Source organism: Prionailurus viverrinus, unplaced genomic scaffold (assembly GCF_022837055.1).
Source record: "Prionailurus viverrinus isolate Anna unplaced genomic scaffold, UM_Priviv_1.0 scaffold_35, whole genome shotgun sequence".
NCBI lineage: Eukaryota > Metazoa > Chordata > Mammalia > Carnivora > Felidae > Prionailurus > Prionailurus viverrinus.
Genome location: NW_025927605.1, coordinates 8,052,706 through 8,068,797, shown reverse-complemented (window position 1 = coordinate 8,068,797; position 16,092 = coordinate 8,052,706). Strand labels below are relative to the sequence as shown.

The 16,092-nt window shown below is 59.9% G+C and overlaps 1 protein-coding gene across 2 annotated transcripts; it reads left to right on the top strand.

Moving 5' to 3' along the window:
• Nucleotides 1–4,987: 4,987 nt before the first annotated feature.
• On the top strand, nt 4,988–9,975 carry DLX3 (distal-less homeobox 3). 2 transcript variants are annotated; one of them, XR_007149446.1, is made up of 4 exons: nt 4,988–5,312; nt 6,316–6,506; nt 8,129–9,493; nt 9,714–9,975. XR_007149446.1 is itself a non-coding variant. In XM_047845922.1 (3 exons), exons 1-3 carry the CDS (start codon nt 4,988–4,990, stop codon nt 8,474–8,476), a joined length of 864 nt encoding a protein of 287 aa, XP_047701878.1. In that variant the 3' UTR covers nt 8,477–9,975. The 2 variants fall into 2 exon arrangements, 1 of the variants encoding a protein (XP_047701878.1); XM_047845922.1 differs by having other exon boundaries at nt 8,129–9,975.
• Nucleotides 9,976–16,092: the final 6,117 nt, after the last annotated feature.

Here is a 16,092-nt window from a genome sequence, read left to right as displayed (position 1 = left end):
CGAGGGGGCTTTTGAGGGCTGGGACCGTCGCTTCTCGCCCTGGGTGCCAGTTACACAGCTGTGCTTGGTTGCCACAAATTCTCGTCGATTGTGATTGGTGCACTTTTCTGCATGCAAGTTTTAAAAAGAGGGGCGCCTGGGTGGCTCAGTCGTTTGGGCGTCGGACTCCGGCTGAGGTCATGATCTCGCGATTTGTGAGTTCGAGCCCCGCGTCGGGCTCTGTGCTGACAGCTCGGAGCCTGGCGCCTGCTTCGGAGCCTGTGTCTCCCTCTCTCTCTGTGCCCCTCCCCTGCTCAGCTCTGTCTCCGTCTCTCAAAAATGAATAAACGTTAAAAAAAATTTTTTTTAAGTTTTAAAAAGCAAAACAAAACTGGAAGCACCCTCTTCTTCACCAAGCAGCCCATGGTTCTCTCTCTCTCTCTCTCTCTCTCTCTCTCTCTCTCTCTCTCAGAGAATGGTCTTCTCTTTCCACTTAGTTACCCAAGTCAGAAGCCTGGGGCTTATTCCCCCACTGTCTCTCAAACGGATCTTCTTCTCTCCACCCTCATTGCCACCTCCTTCACCTGGACCCAACTGCCTTGTCTCTTGGACTCCTTCAGGAGCCTCCTCACAGTCCCCCCAGCCTCCAATCTTGCCCCTCTGACTCATCCTTACGTAGCAGCAAGAGGGATCCTTCTAGAACCAAAATCCAATCATGGCTCTCCCCTGATTGAAATCTTTCAGTGGCTCTCTGTAGCCACTAAATGAAGCCCACTCTTCTGCTCTGGGGGTTCTAAGGGCCCTGTGTCCTCCGGCTCTCCTCCAGCTTCGCCTTTAACCAACCCTCCCGAACGCCACGCCCCAGGCTGGCCCATGAGCCTTTGCGCAGACTTTCCCCTGAACTCTCCCCCTTCCCCGTGTCCCTGCTTCTCCCAGCTGAGTCTCACACATGCTTCAGGTCTCAGTTCAGAGACCTCCCTGCCTCCATGTCACAGCAGTCCCTGCTACCCCTGTCCCATTATGTGTCATATGGTAGTGAAACCGGCTGCTTCTGTGTCCATTTCTCCTGCTGGACTTTGGGCTCCTGCTCCATGGAGGGAGCATTGTGTCTGTCTTGCTCAGCGCTCCATCCCCAGCACCAAGTGCAATAGAGGCTCAGGAAGGATTTATTGGGTGGATGAAGAATTCCAGAAGACCTCCAGGTTGCGAAGTTCTGGACGCTTGGGATGTATCTCCAAGGCAGCTGGCGAGAAGGTGAAGGAGAGTTCCCCCTTGAGTGACAAGAATCTGGGAATATGAAGGGGCCTCAGAGGCCATCTAATAATCCACTGTAAAAAAATTTTTTTTTAACATTTATTCAGACAGACAGAGATAGAGCACGAGTGGAGGAGGGGCAGAGAGAGAGAGAGAGAGAGAGAGAGAGAATCTAAAACAGCTCCAGGCTCTGAGCTGTCAGCACAAAGCCCAATGCAGGGCTCAAACTCGCGAACCAGACGCCCCTCCACTTTTTGATTTACAAACGAGAAACCTGAGGGAAGGAGCCACAGGCTGGTCAAGGATGGGTGGGTGGGGAGAGAGGCACCTGCTACGGAGTAAGGCAAGATGATGATGAAGAGTGACTATTTAGTGCTGATAGGGCTCCTAAGACCAGTAAAGAGAATATTCCTTCTGGGTCTGAAGGTGGGGGCTTTGCACGTGGCCCCCTGAGCAGGTCTCCCCAGGGGAGCCGGACTCTGGCCTCCTTACATTGACCACTAGATGGCGTCAGCTCCCCAGGCAAAAGAGAGAGCAAGGGCTGGGCTCCGTCTTCCCGAGTTCCTCCCCTCAGACCCCGCACCCTGGACGCCCAGTGGCTGTGCCATGCCCAGAGAGCAGGACACCGGGCTCCAGGAGACAGCCTGCTTCAAGAGTATGCCTTTTCTCGTGCCCAGGGAGAGGGGGGACGATGGAGTCTGACCTGTACATTGGCCAACCCTGCTCCTCCGTCCTGCCAGCCTCCCAGAGGCCCCTAAAAGGCTGCATCATCCCTCCCCGGGAAGCAGGACTCCTCCCGGCGGCCACCTGCTCATCTCATCGGCCCAGATGAGGTGCAGCAGGTGGCCACTGGTCCCACTGCATCCTCTGGCCACCTTACCACCCTGAGCCTGCCAGCGGATGGCCCTCTCGGGGAAGCTACTCTTGCTCTTATCCTCGAGCCCGGGGTAGCTTCACCCCGGTGCCCGCCCCGTGCCTCCCCTCCTCCTAACCCTGCGCGCACACTCAGCCAAGATGCTCAGCCCCTCTCCAGTACCAGAGGGTCTCCGTTATTCATTCAACAAACATCAACTGAGCGCTGAAGTGGTGTGTGTCAGGGCTGCTGTAGGCATCTGGAAGGTGGTAGTGAGCTGGGAGATACAGTCCCTGGCGGCTCGGAGCGCACAGTGCAATGGAGGACCAGATGCCAATCGCCCGCTCCCAACTATTGTTTAATGGCTCACCTCAGTCTTTCATGCTGCAGCTTTTGTCCATTTCTTTCAGACCTTCAGAGCAGGATGGAGCGTAGAAACTATGCTACTGTCATCCCCCGCCACCACCACCCTGTCGTGACTCCAGGGTTCCGGACTCCCAGTCCAGTGCTCACTCGCGGAGCTCAGGAGCCGCAGGCTGGGGTGGCGACCAGGAGGGAATGGGAATGACTCACCTGGGCCCTCTTTCTCGGTTGTGAATGAATGAATGAATGAACCCCTGAGAAGGGGCTTGCCAGAAGCTGTCCCCTTTCTGTGGGGAGCAGGGGGCTCCAAAGCAGGCCCTGCCCGCCTCCCCCTCTCGCATTGTGGGAGGGGAGCCGGCCGGCCCAGTGCCCTCGCTGCCCCCAACGCCTCGGGCTTTCTAGGCGCCCTCTTGGCAACAGAACAGAGGGCATCCCGAGCGGGTGGCAACTCGCCCCGCCACGGGCTCAGAGCGGCGGGCGATAGGCGCTGGGGGGACGCGGAGATAGACGGGCAGATAGCGCTCCCCTCGCCCGGCCCCCGCCCCCACCTTTCCCACGCTGCGGCCTCCGCGGAGCGATTCAGACCTGGCGGACACTCCTGCCCCTCCGCCCGGGGACGGGGGCCTTTTGCCTCCGCCAGCGGCAGCTCTTAAGTCCCGGGGATTTGCCTGGCATCCTGTCCGCAGGGTCTGACTTTGGAAGGGGCCACAGAGCCCCCTGCATCCTTCCCTGCGGGACGTTAGGAGTCTAGGTAGGAAGCCCCTCCCCCGGACTGGCGAGACTTGGGGAGGCTGCAGAGCCCAGAAATGACCACAAGGTGGCGCGCTGGCACCGCGCGTCCTGAGTCGCTTTAGCACCGCCGGGCAGACTGATGGGACATGAGAATTGACGAGGCTGCCCTGTGTGAAGGTCGTATGCGGCCGGGAACTGAGAGTTGGAGGAGCTCCCCCTCTCCCCCCACCCCCCCCCCCAACCAAAGAAAGGCGGAGAGCAGCACTGGGGGTGGCGTGGAGAAATGCTGTAGGCGTTGGGAACAACCTGGACGACTTTGCGGGCCAGACGGGACTTAGGAGCGGCCCGTCCGCAGGAAGGGGAGCCTCTTTTCCAAGGCCTTCTTGGAGGGACAGGACTCAATGGAGCATCATGGGTCGACTGAGAAGGTGCTAAGAGTTTTATACACATCGGCATACAATGACACATTCACACGGAGACACCCCCCTCCCGTGGCCCTCCACTCACACTGCTTATAATATACCCTTGGCGGTCGCGCGTTCACACACACATACACACACACGCACACGGGCCTGCTCTCATGTGCATCGCTGTATACTGCAGAACACGTGTAACCCTCACACCACATACCCCAACTACACCCGTCCCACATACCTCATCTCTAAAAGGGCCCACATTCCCCCAGTGTTGTCCCCAGTGCACAGATTCTGACCCCAAACTTACTAAAGCACAGAGAGCCAGCCTCTTATCTCACCCAACCTCCTGGGGACCCCAGATCCTCTGCTCCCTCTAGCAAGCCTGGGCCATTTCTGAAGCTGCACCACGGGCACGTTATGCACCTCCAACCGCTGCCTAAGCCCCTAAATCCACACACCCCTGCCCCCGCCCCCAAAACAGGACCCTCTCTGGGCCCCATTAGGACTTTCACAGGCCCGAGGCACTTTTCCCTGATGGGCCCCTTCCTCTATAAAGACATTCAAGATTACGTTTTATGATTGCACTGCTGTAAATATATTAATCTCATACACTGAAACATTTTCCTCAACCTAAAATGTCTTCCCCTTTTCTTCTGATTTTAAAAGAAATTAAAATATTTTCCAGAACCCTGGGGCCTTCCCACGCTGGGCACATTTGTCTGCCTGTCATTTGCACAGGGTACACACACACACACACCACCTTGGACCACCTCCCCCCACCCCCCACCGCGAACACCCAATAGCCAAATTCCCCTGCCTCCCCATCGCACCTGAGCCCGCCTCCCAGCCGCAGCCAGGGAGACAGACAGACTGACAAATCCTGGGGGCCCGGCAGAGACACTCTTCCCCCCAACTCCTTCCTTCAGAGACGCTGGGAGTTATCTGGACTGGGGGCGGGAGCCACAGGAGGGGGAACAAGGGGTGTGTGTGTGTGTGTGTGTGTGTGTAACAACAAAGAATGGGGGGGAGAGAGGAGAGAAAGAGAACGAAAGAGCGCAAGAGCATGTTTTGCCTCGAAGGCAAGACTTGCAGCCAATCAGAGCGCTGGAGCCTCCCTCCGAGACTCCACTATTGAGTCTATAACCGGCTGGCCGGGCGGAGCTGGCAGCATTTGACTGTGGCTTGGGACGCGACGAGAGGCGCGCAGCGACCGCCCGAAGGCCTGCCATGGTCTAGGCGCCCCTCGACCTCCCCTCCCCCGAGACCCTGCGGGCCCTCCCCTCGGCTCTCCAACGCACACCCCGGCCTCGTCTCCTGCGCCTCCTCCGCGCCCCTGCCGGCTTCGGCTCGGCGGTCCAGGCCAGCCCCAGGACTCGCGGCGCCCGCCAGGATGAGTGGCTCCTTCGATCGCAAGCTCAGCAGCATCCTCACCGACATCTCCAGCTCGCTAAGCTGCCATGCAGGCTCCAAGGACTCGCCCACCCTGCCCGAGTCCTCTGTCACTGATCTGGGCTACTACAGCGCTCCCCAGCACGACTACTACTCGGGCCAGCCCTACGGCCAGACCGTGAACCCCTACACCTACCACCACCAGTTCAATCTCAACGGGCTTGCGGGCACGGGCGCTTACTCGCCCAAGTCGGAATATACTTATGGAGCCTCCTACCGGCAATACGGGGCGTACCGGGAGCAGCCACTGCCCGCCCAGGATCCAGGTGAGACCTTGGAGGGTTCCCCCAGGGAGAGAAAGGCGGGGAATTGAAGCCCACATCTAGGGAAACGTCGAGGGTTTAAAAAAAAAAAAAAGTGCTGTATAAAGTTAGACAAGGTGGGCTAGAAGACCCCCAGAGGGGACAGATGACCCTCCAGTCCCAAAGCTGTGCACCGCGGTCTCAGGGAGGATGGGGCCAGTTAGGGGAGGAAGGGGAAGAGCGTGGGGTGTCAGGGGACCTCCGAATCGGGTGCTTTTGCAAGCACTTCAGCTTTTCCATCAGATTCCGAAGGCTTGGGGGTAGGCAGCAGGGACTGGAAGATCCAGGGGCCGTCTGGATATGGGCCGGGAGAGGGGGAATGGTAAGGGGGACATGGAGAGAGACAGACAGACAGACACACACACACACACCCCAGAAAGCAGAGCCTGAGAAGTGGGAAAGCAGAAAAAGAGAAAGGTGGAGAAACAGCAGAAGAGAAACGTGGAGTGACAAAGTGAGGGAAAGGAGCAGAGGAAGGGACAAGAAAAAAAAAAAGGAGGGAAGGAAGGAACAGAGAATCCGTACTATGCTTGCCACTTTTCTGAGAATCTAAAATTTAAAAAGTTAAAAAAAAAAAAAAAGGCAGGGGGGAGGGGGGAGGAAGAACGGAGGGAAAGAGCTAGAGAGGTGACCGAGGGCAAGGTGGGGGCGAGAAGGAGGCGGCCAGCAGGCGGGTGGCGAGCCGGGAAGGCGTCGGAGCGAAGCCGCGGCCCGTCCTCGCCCGGGTGGCCGGCGCCGGGGACCGCGCTCCGGGGGCCGGGCGCGGAGCTGCGAGCTGGGAGCGCGCGTCGTGGGCGGCCGCCGGCTCCGGCTCCGCTCCGGCCTCGGCTCCGGCTCCGGCTCGGTCGCCGCCTGTCGGGGCGCGGGCGGCGGAGCGCGCGCGGCCGGAAAACCCGGAGCGCGTCGGGGGGCGCGGGGGCGCGCAGGCCCAGGCTGAGCCGCCCCCCGCCCGGTGCGTTGCCCGCAGTGTCCGTGAAGGAGGAGCCGGAAGCCGAGGTGCGCATGGTGAACGGGAAGCCCAAGAAGGTCCGCAAGCCCCGCACCATCTACTCCAGCTACCAGCTGGCCGCCCTGCAGCGCCGCTTCCAGAAGGCCCAGTATCTGGCGCTGCCCGAACGCGCGGAGCTGGCCGCGCAGCTGGGCCTCACGCAGACACAGGTCAGTGTCGGGCGAGCAAGGACGGGGGAAGGGGGGGGGGGTGCTCGGTGGGGCCCCGCGCAGGACCCCGGGGATGGGGGGGGGGGGTAGGCGCCGCTGAACCTGGCTGGCCTTTGAAATCCCCTGCAGGCCCTCGAAACCCTGGCCTGTAGATGGAAGGCCACCCCTCCCCCATGCCAAGTCTCAGCGGCTGTCGGAAGTCTCTGCATTAAAACGTGTACAGGCGTGCATATTTGTGAACCTGTGCAACCGTGTGTGTCTGCCACCGGGAGAAGTTTCCTCCCCTTGCTCCAGACTCCCCAGCTCCCACGCAGTGCCTGTCACTCACTTAATAGGAGTCCCTTTCGTGTCTTCCCCCACCCCCAGGCCAGGCATGTGTGTGTAGCAGTGGACGTATATGTGTATATGCATGAATATTTGCACACGTGCTAACGGGTCTGGGTGCGCGGGGGAGTGGTCGCATAAGGAGGGGGCAGTGTGTTTACAGATGGAGGGACACGTGTACATGACTGTGCACACTGGTGAGTGCACATACAAAAATGTGCACTTGTCTCAAAACACCCCATTCATGTTCGGCATCTAAATGCTTCACCCCTTCCTCTGCCCCAAAGCCAGGAAGGGAGGTTCCCCACCAAAGGGGGATAGGAACGCAAAGGTGAGCTCCACCCCTACCCCCAGCCTGATCCTAAAGCCCCCAGCAGCCTGTCGCTGCTCAGGGGCGGAGTGGCTGGTGGATGCCTGGCTCCCTACAGGTGTTGACAGGCGGGCCTGGGTTACTGCGGGCGGCTGGCTGCGTGGGGCCCTGTCCGCTGGGAATCTGGGTCACCCAGTGAGGAGCTGATTCATTGTTTGTATCAGTCACGGGGTGGGGAGCAGCAGGGGGAGGGGGAGATACCCCAAGGGAAATTTAGAGAATCATGGCTCACCTGCTCCTGAGTCCCCAGGTCACCCCCATTAGCCAGCCCCTGAGGGCTCGTCCAGGCCTGAGTGTGTGAACGCGGGCGCTCGTGTTCACAGGGCATTTATCTGGGTGCATTTGTGCGGGCGCGCGCGTGTGTGTGTGTGTGTGTGTGTGTGTGTGTATCTTTGTAATCTGGTGTCTGAGTGTGAAGCTGTGAGTGGGTACATTCCTGCACATGGAAATGCTTATGTGGGTGTGGATTTGTCTCTGGGTACCTGTGTGCCTCTGCTTATGGGTTTCTCATGTGAACAAAATGCCACCAACTGCCCATCGTAACTTATCTGAGCCTCCTGGTGACCCTAGGAAGTAAGGGCTGTCATCCCCATGTTGCAGATGGGGAAGGCAAGAATCAGAAAGGTCCAGGGATTTGCCCAAGGTCACACACTTAATAGGTGGTGGAGAGAAATTTGGACCCATGTGCAGGATGTTCCTAACTGCAGTCCCCCGCCGCCCCCTCCCCTGCCCTGACAGATCGAGAAAAGGTACTGGGTCGGGGAGTCAGGACACCTAGGTTTTGCCAGGGTCTTGTGTAAGGCGGGGTGCTGGGTGCTGGACTTGCCTTTTCTAGGCTGGGGCCCTTTGGGGTTTTCACTAAGCGTTCTGAGAGGCTAACTAGCTCCCCCTCTTTTTTTTTTTTTTTTGCCATTCCCCTCCCATGCAGGTGAAGATTTGGTTCCAGAACCGCCGCTCCAAATTCAAGAAGCTGTATAAGAACGGGGAGGTGCCCTTGGAGCATAGTCCCAACAATAGTGATTCCATGGCCTGCAACTCACCCCCGTCACCTGCCCTCTGGGACACCTCCTCCCACTCCACTCCAGCCCCTGCCCGAAGCCAGCTGCCCCCGCCGCTCCCCTACAGTGCCTCCCCAAGCTATCTGGACGACCCCACCAACTCCTGGTACCACGCACAGAACCTGAGTGGACCCCACTTACAGCAGCAGCCGTCTCAGCCGGCCGCCCTGCATCACGCCTCCCCTGGGCCCCCGCCCAACCCTGGGGCTGTGTACTGAGCACCCCACCTGACCTGAACCTCCCACGAAGGACCCGGGACCAGGCAGAAGGCGCCTCTGTCCTAGCCGACACTCAGGAATCATCGAGGAGCACAGGGGAAAGGGCACCCCTTTCCCCCTTCCCTTGCCCCTTCCTCCAGAGATCCAAGAGCTTCCAGATGAAATTTGCATGGACCAAGGATGTCCCCTGAACCTCCCTCCCCCTTGCCTAGACACCGGGGTACCCCTCCAGACGTTGGGGCGCTCCACTCCAGCTGGGACAGCCGTTCCCCTTTCGCTCCGGGAGCCTGGATTGGCTTTTCATGGCCCGTCACCTTCCAGCTTCTAAAACTTAGAGCTCATTCCGCAGACTGGAGAACTCGGGGACCGGGGACACTGTGCAGCATTTGCAGGTCAGGCCTGGGCTGGGGCACCAGGCACCATGGATCCCGGGACCTGCTAGGCCTGGTTCCTCCTAAGTCACTAAGCCACCTGTGGCTCCCCACTTCCTGAGCAATCCCTTCTGCCAAAAAGACATTGGACATGGTGACCAGGACTCAGGGTGGGGATGTCAACCCCCAGCCTGCACTTCTAGCCCTCGTTTCAGATTTGAGGGTTAAACCAAAGAAACCCCCCCCAAGTGAGGGTATCTTTTAATATTTGTGGCTTTAGAGGGAAGAGCCCAAGGAGCCGTCTCTCTCCTCTCTCCCCCTCTGGTCAGAGAGGGGTGGTGGGTCTCAGGTGTCTTTCCTAAGGACCCACTTCTTCTTCCGTGTACAGGACTTTGCACAACTTTGGTTTTAAAAGCTGTTGAAAACTAGGAAAACAAAGGGCATTGTTAACAGATAGGACCAATCTCCCCTGCATGGGCACCTCTGCCCTGCCCCACCCCCACCCACCTCTTCCTCTCCTCCAGTAAGTTGGCAGTTTGGGCGCCAAGCCCCAAATCTCCAAGGAAACCTACCAGGCAAGACAGACCCCCGAAACATCCCCTTTCCTGTGGCTTTGGAAGCAGATTGCTCCCGCAGATGGAGAACGGTGTGTGAGGCGCGCGGAGAGAGAGGGCAGGGTTACGGCTCCGTGCCTTTAGGGGTGGGGGGGTGGCTGTCTGGAGGGCTGGTAGCACTACCCCTCCTTGGCCCAGACGTCCCCCCCAGAGCTAACCTTCCTCCACCCTGATGTGGTCAAACGTCGAAGAAAAGGGGAGGTGGAGGACTGTAGCTATATATACAGTATGTATTTTTTTTTTTTTTTTAAGAACAACAGAGAGAAGCAGCCTCCTCCCTACTGTGGTTTCCTATTTATGTGGCCCTTGCCTCCTGGACGTACCTGCCTGTGCGTTGTGAGCAGAGAGAAACAGGGATGTGGGCTCCGGCTGGATTGGGGTTTGGTGGGAGGTACAGGAGCAAGGAGACACTTGGTAGGTCTCAGAGTCCCACCCTAGGGGGACGGGAACGAAGCCAACACCCACTCCCTCCCAGCCTTCTCCCTTCTGCTTTCTTACTGGACCCATCTTTATATATAACGTTAATAAAAAAGAAGAAACTAACCGCTGAGCTCTTTGAACTAGAGGCTGGAGGCAGACAGCTCTTGGGGAGGGTCTGGGAGTTGGGGAAGTTGGCGCAGAGAAGCCTGTGAACCTCTAGGAGCTCCTGGGGGAGTCAGAGCCCTGAGGACCCACTGCCGGGACTCTGGGCTCAGGAGCTGGGCTGGGCCTGGCCCCTGGTGGCAGGTGTTCCTGACCCTGTGGCGGCCCCCAACTTGGCCGGTCTGGGTGGGTGGGAGGCTCCCAGCTGTGGCCTCCCTGACTCCACTCTGCTTGGCGGCTTGGCGTTCCCTGCCAGCCAGCTGCCTTCCGCCACTGCTGCCGCCGCCGGGTCACCTCGGGGCTGCTCTTTGATCTTGGGCTCACACGCAGACATGCTTGCACACGCGTGTAACCCCCCTGACTCCACGCCCAGGCGCTCCCGGTCCCTCGTTCTCTGGTCTGTCCCTTCCAGCTTGGGGTGAGGGTGGGGCCTGGGGCAGGGGGGACACCGCTGCTCACTCGCTCGCTCTCGGAGCTGGCAGGGACCCCGGGCCACGGGGATCCGAGCTGGGTGACGGAAGCGAACAGACGAAGGGGGTCCTGTGTTTACCTTCTCAGGCTCAGCCCTGGCTCCACTCTCGCCAGTGCCACTGACCCGCCTGGGCCCAGCACTACCACCCCCCCCCCCCTGCCATTCCAGTGGCTCCACTCTGGGACTGGAGGTGGTGGAATGGATGGAGGTGTGTGAGGGACACGTGGTGGTGGCAGGCAGGAGGCAGTGTGAATGCACGCACTCGCTTGTGAGCTACCTCTCTCTCTCATACGCGCACGTTCCGGGACACGCGATGACCTCTCCCCCGCCCTCACACCTACACGGACTCCCACCAGCGACACAGACAAAGACGCACACCCGAGACCCCTTGGCGTCGCACGGACATGCGAAGCCGAAGCCATAAGCCTCCGGGAGACGGAGCCCCCCCAACACACAGGTGCGCACGCACGCATCCCTCAGGTCGCACATCCCAGGGTCAGCACAGGCACGGGCGCGCGCGCCCAACGAGGCGGCGACAGTTCCCTGCGCCGGAAAAAAAAGTCTCGGACCGAGAGTCAGCAACACCACCCAGCCGCAGAGGTGACCCGGCTCAGCCTGAAACCTCCCCGGCAGGCCGGGCCCTCGCTTTCCTCATCCGTCGAACGGAGACAACAAGCCCCACCCGCCCTGGTGGCCCCTGGGGCTGTTGCGAGGTCCCAAGCAGCGTACCAATGAGAAGTCAGAGGGAAGGGGCTCCGGCGGTCACAGGCACCTGGCCTGGGGGTCCTCTGGGCTGGGCTCCAGAACAGTGGGGACCCCCCACCCGCCCCCCCCCCACCGCGCCCCTCTACCTCCCAGGAGGCGAGCCTTGCCTCCCCCACCCCCGCCCCTGCCCGAGGGAGGCGGAAGGGAGGAGGGCCTTCCGCCCACGGACGCCAGCCGGGCTGGCAAGGGTTAAGTGGCAGCTGCCAGGCGGGGCTGAGCTGAGCAGTTTGGTTTGAGGGCTGCGTGCAGGCAGGAGCAGCGAGGCGGCAGCCGGGCAGACTTACTGGAGACACTGCATTTTATTAGGGCTGGGCTGCCAGCAAAGGGAGGGAGAGGGGGAAAAAAAAAGGGCAGAAAGAGAGAGGAAGGAAGGAGGAGGCTGGGCAGGCCGGCTGGCGGGCGGGCTGCTCCGGGATGAAAGGGTGTTGTAAACTCCCTAATTCCTCCCTGCTCATCCCTGCTCGGTCAGGCTGGATTAACTGCCCGGGTGACCTCCCGCGGGGGTCAGCCCCACCCCTGACCTCCCCTTCCTCCTCTCCTCACCTCCCGGCCTGCCCAGTGGCCCTCTTCCACTCTGTCCAGGGGCCCTGGGCTGGGGGCCCGCAAAGAAAGGGCTTGGGTGGGGGGGACCTGGCAGGGTGCCAGGGCGGGGCTGCTGCGCCCATCTTCTGCCAGGTGCTTCTTGACTACACCCGTTGCCTCGCCACAAGGTGCGGGGACGCGGGGGGCCTGGGGCACCCCAGTCTGCCCCCAGGGTCACTGTTCTCCGAGCCTTAGCGACAGCTGACGCTCGCTCAAGTCCTACTCTGTGCCAGTCATTTTGCATGGGATCCTCACAGCAGGCTGGGGGGTGGGGGGGCAGGGTGGGTGATGGAGTACCCACTCTTCAGGGGGGGGAGACTGAGGCACAGAGCGGTTCAATCTCTGGCAAGGTCATATAACTAATGTGTGGCGATGCTGGGGTTTGCACCCGGGTCTGTCTGAAGGATGGGTGCTCTTAAAGGGCTTTCCTGGAGCTGAGTTGACTGAGGGGCCCCAGGGCAGAGCTTCAGAGAGCTGGAGCCCCCCCCCCATCTCCCTCCCGCCCCACCCAGGTTTCATGCACCCCAGGTGGCCAGCCCACCTTCCAGGCTCCTCCCTGGAGGAGAAGTCGAGGGGGGGAGGGGCCGGCCCCAGGAAAAGCTTCAGGCTGTGGTCAGGAATGCTCCTGCCGGGAGTCAGCTGACCTGGACTGAATCCTGCCTCCATAACCTCACTGTGTGATCTTGGACAAGTCACTTAACTTTTCTAAGCTTCAGTTTCCTCATTGGTAATGCCAGGATAATGCTACCTGTCTGGTAGGGTTGTCGAGAGGATTAAGCAGTATAATGCGAACAAAATGCTTAATAAGGTACCCAGCACATTGTGAGTACTGCTCAGGTAATGAGAGTTGCTGTTGACGATGGTGACGACGGTGACGGTCGTGAGGGGGGGAGAAGGGGCTGACTCCCCACCTTGCTTCCCGCCCCACCCCACCCTTGCATACCCCCAACTCAGACCCATGATCCAGCCATCGCTAGGAGGAATAAGTGTGTTCCCAAAAGGAGTAAATCAGCCAGTATCTACTGAGCACCTGCTACCGGCCAGGCAGTTCTAGGAGCCTGGCAGAGCAGATGCCCAAAGCCCGGGGGGAGGAAGGCACACACCTGTACGAGGTGCTTCAGGGTCAGAAGCGGGGCCAACCCCGGAGAGGCCCCAGCTGGGCAGACCTGACACGGTCCGGGAGGCCTGGAGGGGGCTGTAAGGGGAAAGGGCAGGAGCAGTGGGTGGGAAGGAAACCTGAAAAGGTTCCATGGAAGAGGGTAGCACTTGAATTATGCCTTGAGAGAAGGCGGGTGGCATGACAGGCAGAGCTGGGGCCTGGGAACCTGCTCCCTGGAGCACCACCTATGGAATAACTCCCCGGGGCTCAGGGTGGGGAGGAAGGGGGCTTATGGGAGAGCTGGAGATGCTGGCTAGAGGGATGCGGAAGGAAGGGGGGAGGCTGGGGTCCAGAAGGTCGCTAAGTCCTTCCCGGGATGCAGGGCTCCGAGAACGGCAGGGTCTGACGGCTCCGAGCCCCTCGGATGAGCTGGCATCCACTCTGGCACCATGAGCTTGGGGAAAGGAAGCTCCTTGCCCTACTTCTGGGGGAAGACAGGTCCCCGAGACCCCTCCGTTTAAGGGGTCCTAGGCAGGAGATCCTAGAGCTCTCACCCCATACACCATCTGCCTCGGCAACACACCACCTGCTCCCCAGTCTAGGAGAGCCCCCACACCTCCGAGGGGAAGGGAGTTCTGGGAAGCTGAGACAGGACCCCTGACGGGCAGCCCCCCAGCCCCCAGCCCCTGGGCGAGTTGCATCAACCAAGCCCGGGGAAGGAGGGGGAGGTGGTGGGGGATGGAGGAGGATGGGAGGAGGGGCAGAGGGGTGAACGGAGGGGGGAGGAGAAGGGGGCGCTTCAGCCAGCACCCTGGCCTCTGTTTTTCCAGCTTTAATTGCAGCGTTAATCACCTTAATAAGCTGTTTACCAGCCATCCAGCAGCCTGAGACTGGGAGACTTAGAAGCCAGAAAGTGCTTGGAGATGAGTTTCCCCGGCAGCCCCGGGGGAGGGGAGGCAGTGCTGATGGGGGGGTCCTGGGGGGCTTGGGGCAGAGGGAGCAGGTGGAGGCTGGTGGAGAAGGCTGGGACCAGGGAGTCCAGAAGGCCAACCTCCAGCTCTTCGAACAGGCCCGGCCGGCTCCCACAGAGGCTCTGGAGTCAGCTCCTTGGGCGACCCTTCCTTGACACCAGCCCGGGTCCCCAGCGCCCCCCCCCTTCTCCTCTGTCACTCAGCCCTGTTTCCTGGTCCCAGTTCTGCAGAGGCACAGCGCACCTCTCACCTTGTCCTCGGCCTTGTCCCCGGCTCACAGCGCATGGCTGTGACTGTTGTGTTCACCCTGGGCTGGGAGACAAGTGGCAGTCTTTATGCCAAGGTCCGTGGGGGCAGAGCTGGGAGAGGGTCTGCACCGGGGGCAGCAGGGACAAGGACAGGGACTTGGCCGTGTTCACTGGGACACCCTCCCACCTCGGATGCCTCGCAGGATGCCCTGTGAACATGGAATGCCCGAATGGATCAATGAGGTGACAGAACCCTCGGGCCCCTCACACAAACCCTCTTGGCTTCGGCTTCCACTCCCGTCAGAGGAGGGGGAACCGGAGGGGGAAAAAGATAACTGTCTCTGTCTTTCGGTTGTCGGGGGTTAAATAAGACCAGAAGAGGAAAGCCCAACACCCAGTCACCTGCCCCGGAGCAAATGCAGGAACTCAACCGTGATGGCACCCTCGCTGGGCATGATCCCATCTCACTGCTGGGAAGCAGCCCCAGAGAGACTATGTGACTTGCCCAAGGTCACACGGCAAATGAGGGGCCGTTCGATGAGTGCCGGTGGCCACAGCTGGACAGGCGCTGCTAAGTGGGCTCTGAAACCCTGGCCTCCAGACTGTAGGACGAAGGATGTTCTCTGGACAAGTGGGTCAGACCCAATGATCTGAGCACCACCCCACCCCCACCCAGGGTCTTCAGTTGGTCCAGTCCACTGGCTGGTGAGTCTTGGAAGCTCCTGCTTGGGGGTGGTGGGGGTGGTGTGGCGGGGGGTGGGGTATGGAATTGGCCTCTGGAACCCCTGAAAAGCTCGGAGGCTTTGGAAGCACTTGGGAGGGGTCTGGAGTCTGGTAACTGCTCTGCCCAAGGTCGGCAGTCTGAGAGAGGGGGTACTTAGGGGCCCAAGGTGGCCAGGAAGCACCCTGCAAGGAGGCAAACCTGGGGAGGGGGCTGACAAGGGGGCGGAGCCTTGAGGCTGAAACTTCTCGGTTGTTTGCTGGGGCAAACTGAAGCAGGATTGGAAATGTCTGCTGAGTAAGCAGGGAATAAAGACTCCACACCCTGGAAGATTAGCTGGTATGGGGGAGGGGGTATCCCCCCCACCCTGGGCAGTTCACCTTGAACCTGGCAAACGGCAGCAGGGTGCCCTTCCCTGCGCGCTGAGAGTGCCTGGCCACGTCATGCAACGCGTGTGGCACTGCCCCACACCCACCCCTGGGGCCAGGCAGGCCTGTCCTGAGCTCAGGAATCACCAAGGGGGGTGCGGGGGGTGGGTGCGGGGAGAGACATACCCTTGGCCAACGGAGGGTAGGTAGGAAGCTGAGGAAAACAGGAGGCCAGAGGGAGTGGGAGGCTGGCTGGTAAGGAAGGAAAGCAAGAGAAAATTGCTTCCAAGCACAGACTCGGATCCTCCCAAGATCTGGGCAGGGAAGATGCTAAGAACCTACTGTGCACAAATCACATGCCAGGCACTTTCACAGGCACTGTCTCATTTAATCTTTTCAACTGCATAGAAAAGTTAGTGCCCTTATTAATCCATTTCACAGGTGAGATTGTTGAGGCTCAGAGAGTTTCAATAGCTTCCCCAAGAGTCCCCCAGTGGATTTGAAGCAGGGTTCAGCATTCTGAATCCCTAACCTGTGGGATCCCTAACCTCTTAGCACCCCACAGCCTCCAAGAGGGAAATGGAGAGGAGCGTAGGGGGCCAGGCTCAACCTTTCCCCTCATTCTCAGACTTGCCCTGTGCCCTTAGAGCCCCAGGATTGTCCTTCATTAGACTCAGACACACACGTCCAAACAACTGAGCTCAAATCCTGGCTTTGACACTTGTTAGCTGGGTAACCTCAGGTAAGTCACTTGCCCTCTCTGAGCCTCACTTTCCCTCATCTATAAAATAGAGCTAATCTGGGGCGCCTGGGTGGCTCAGTC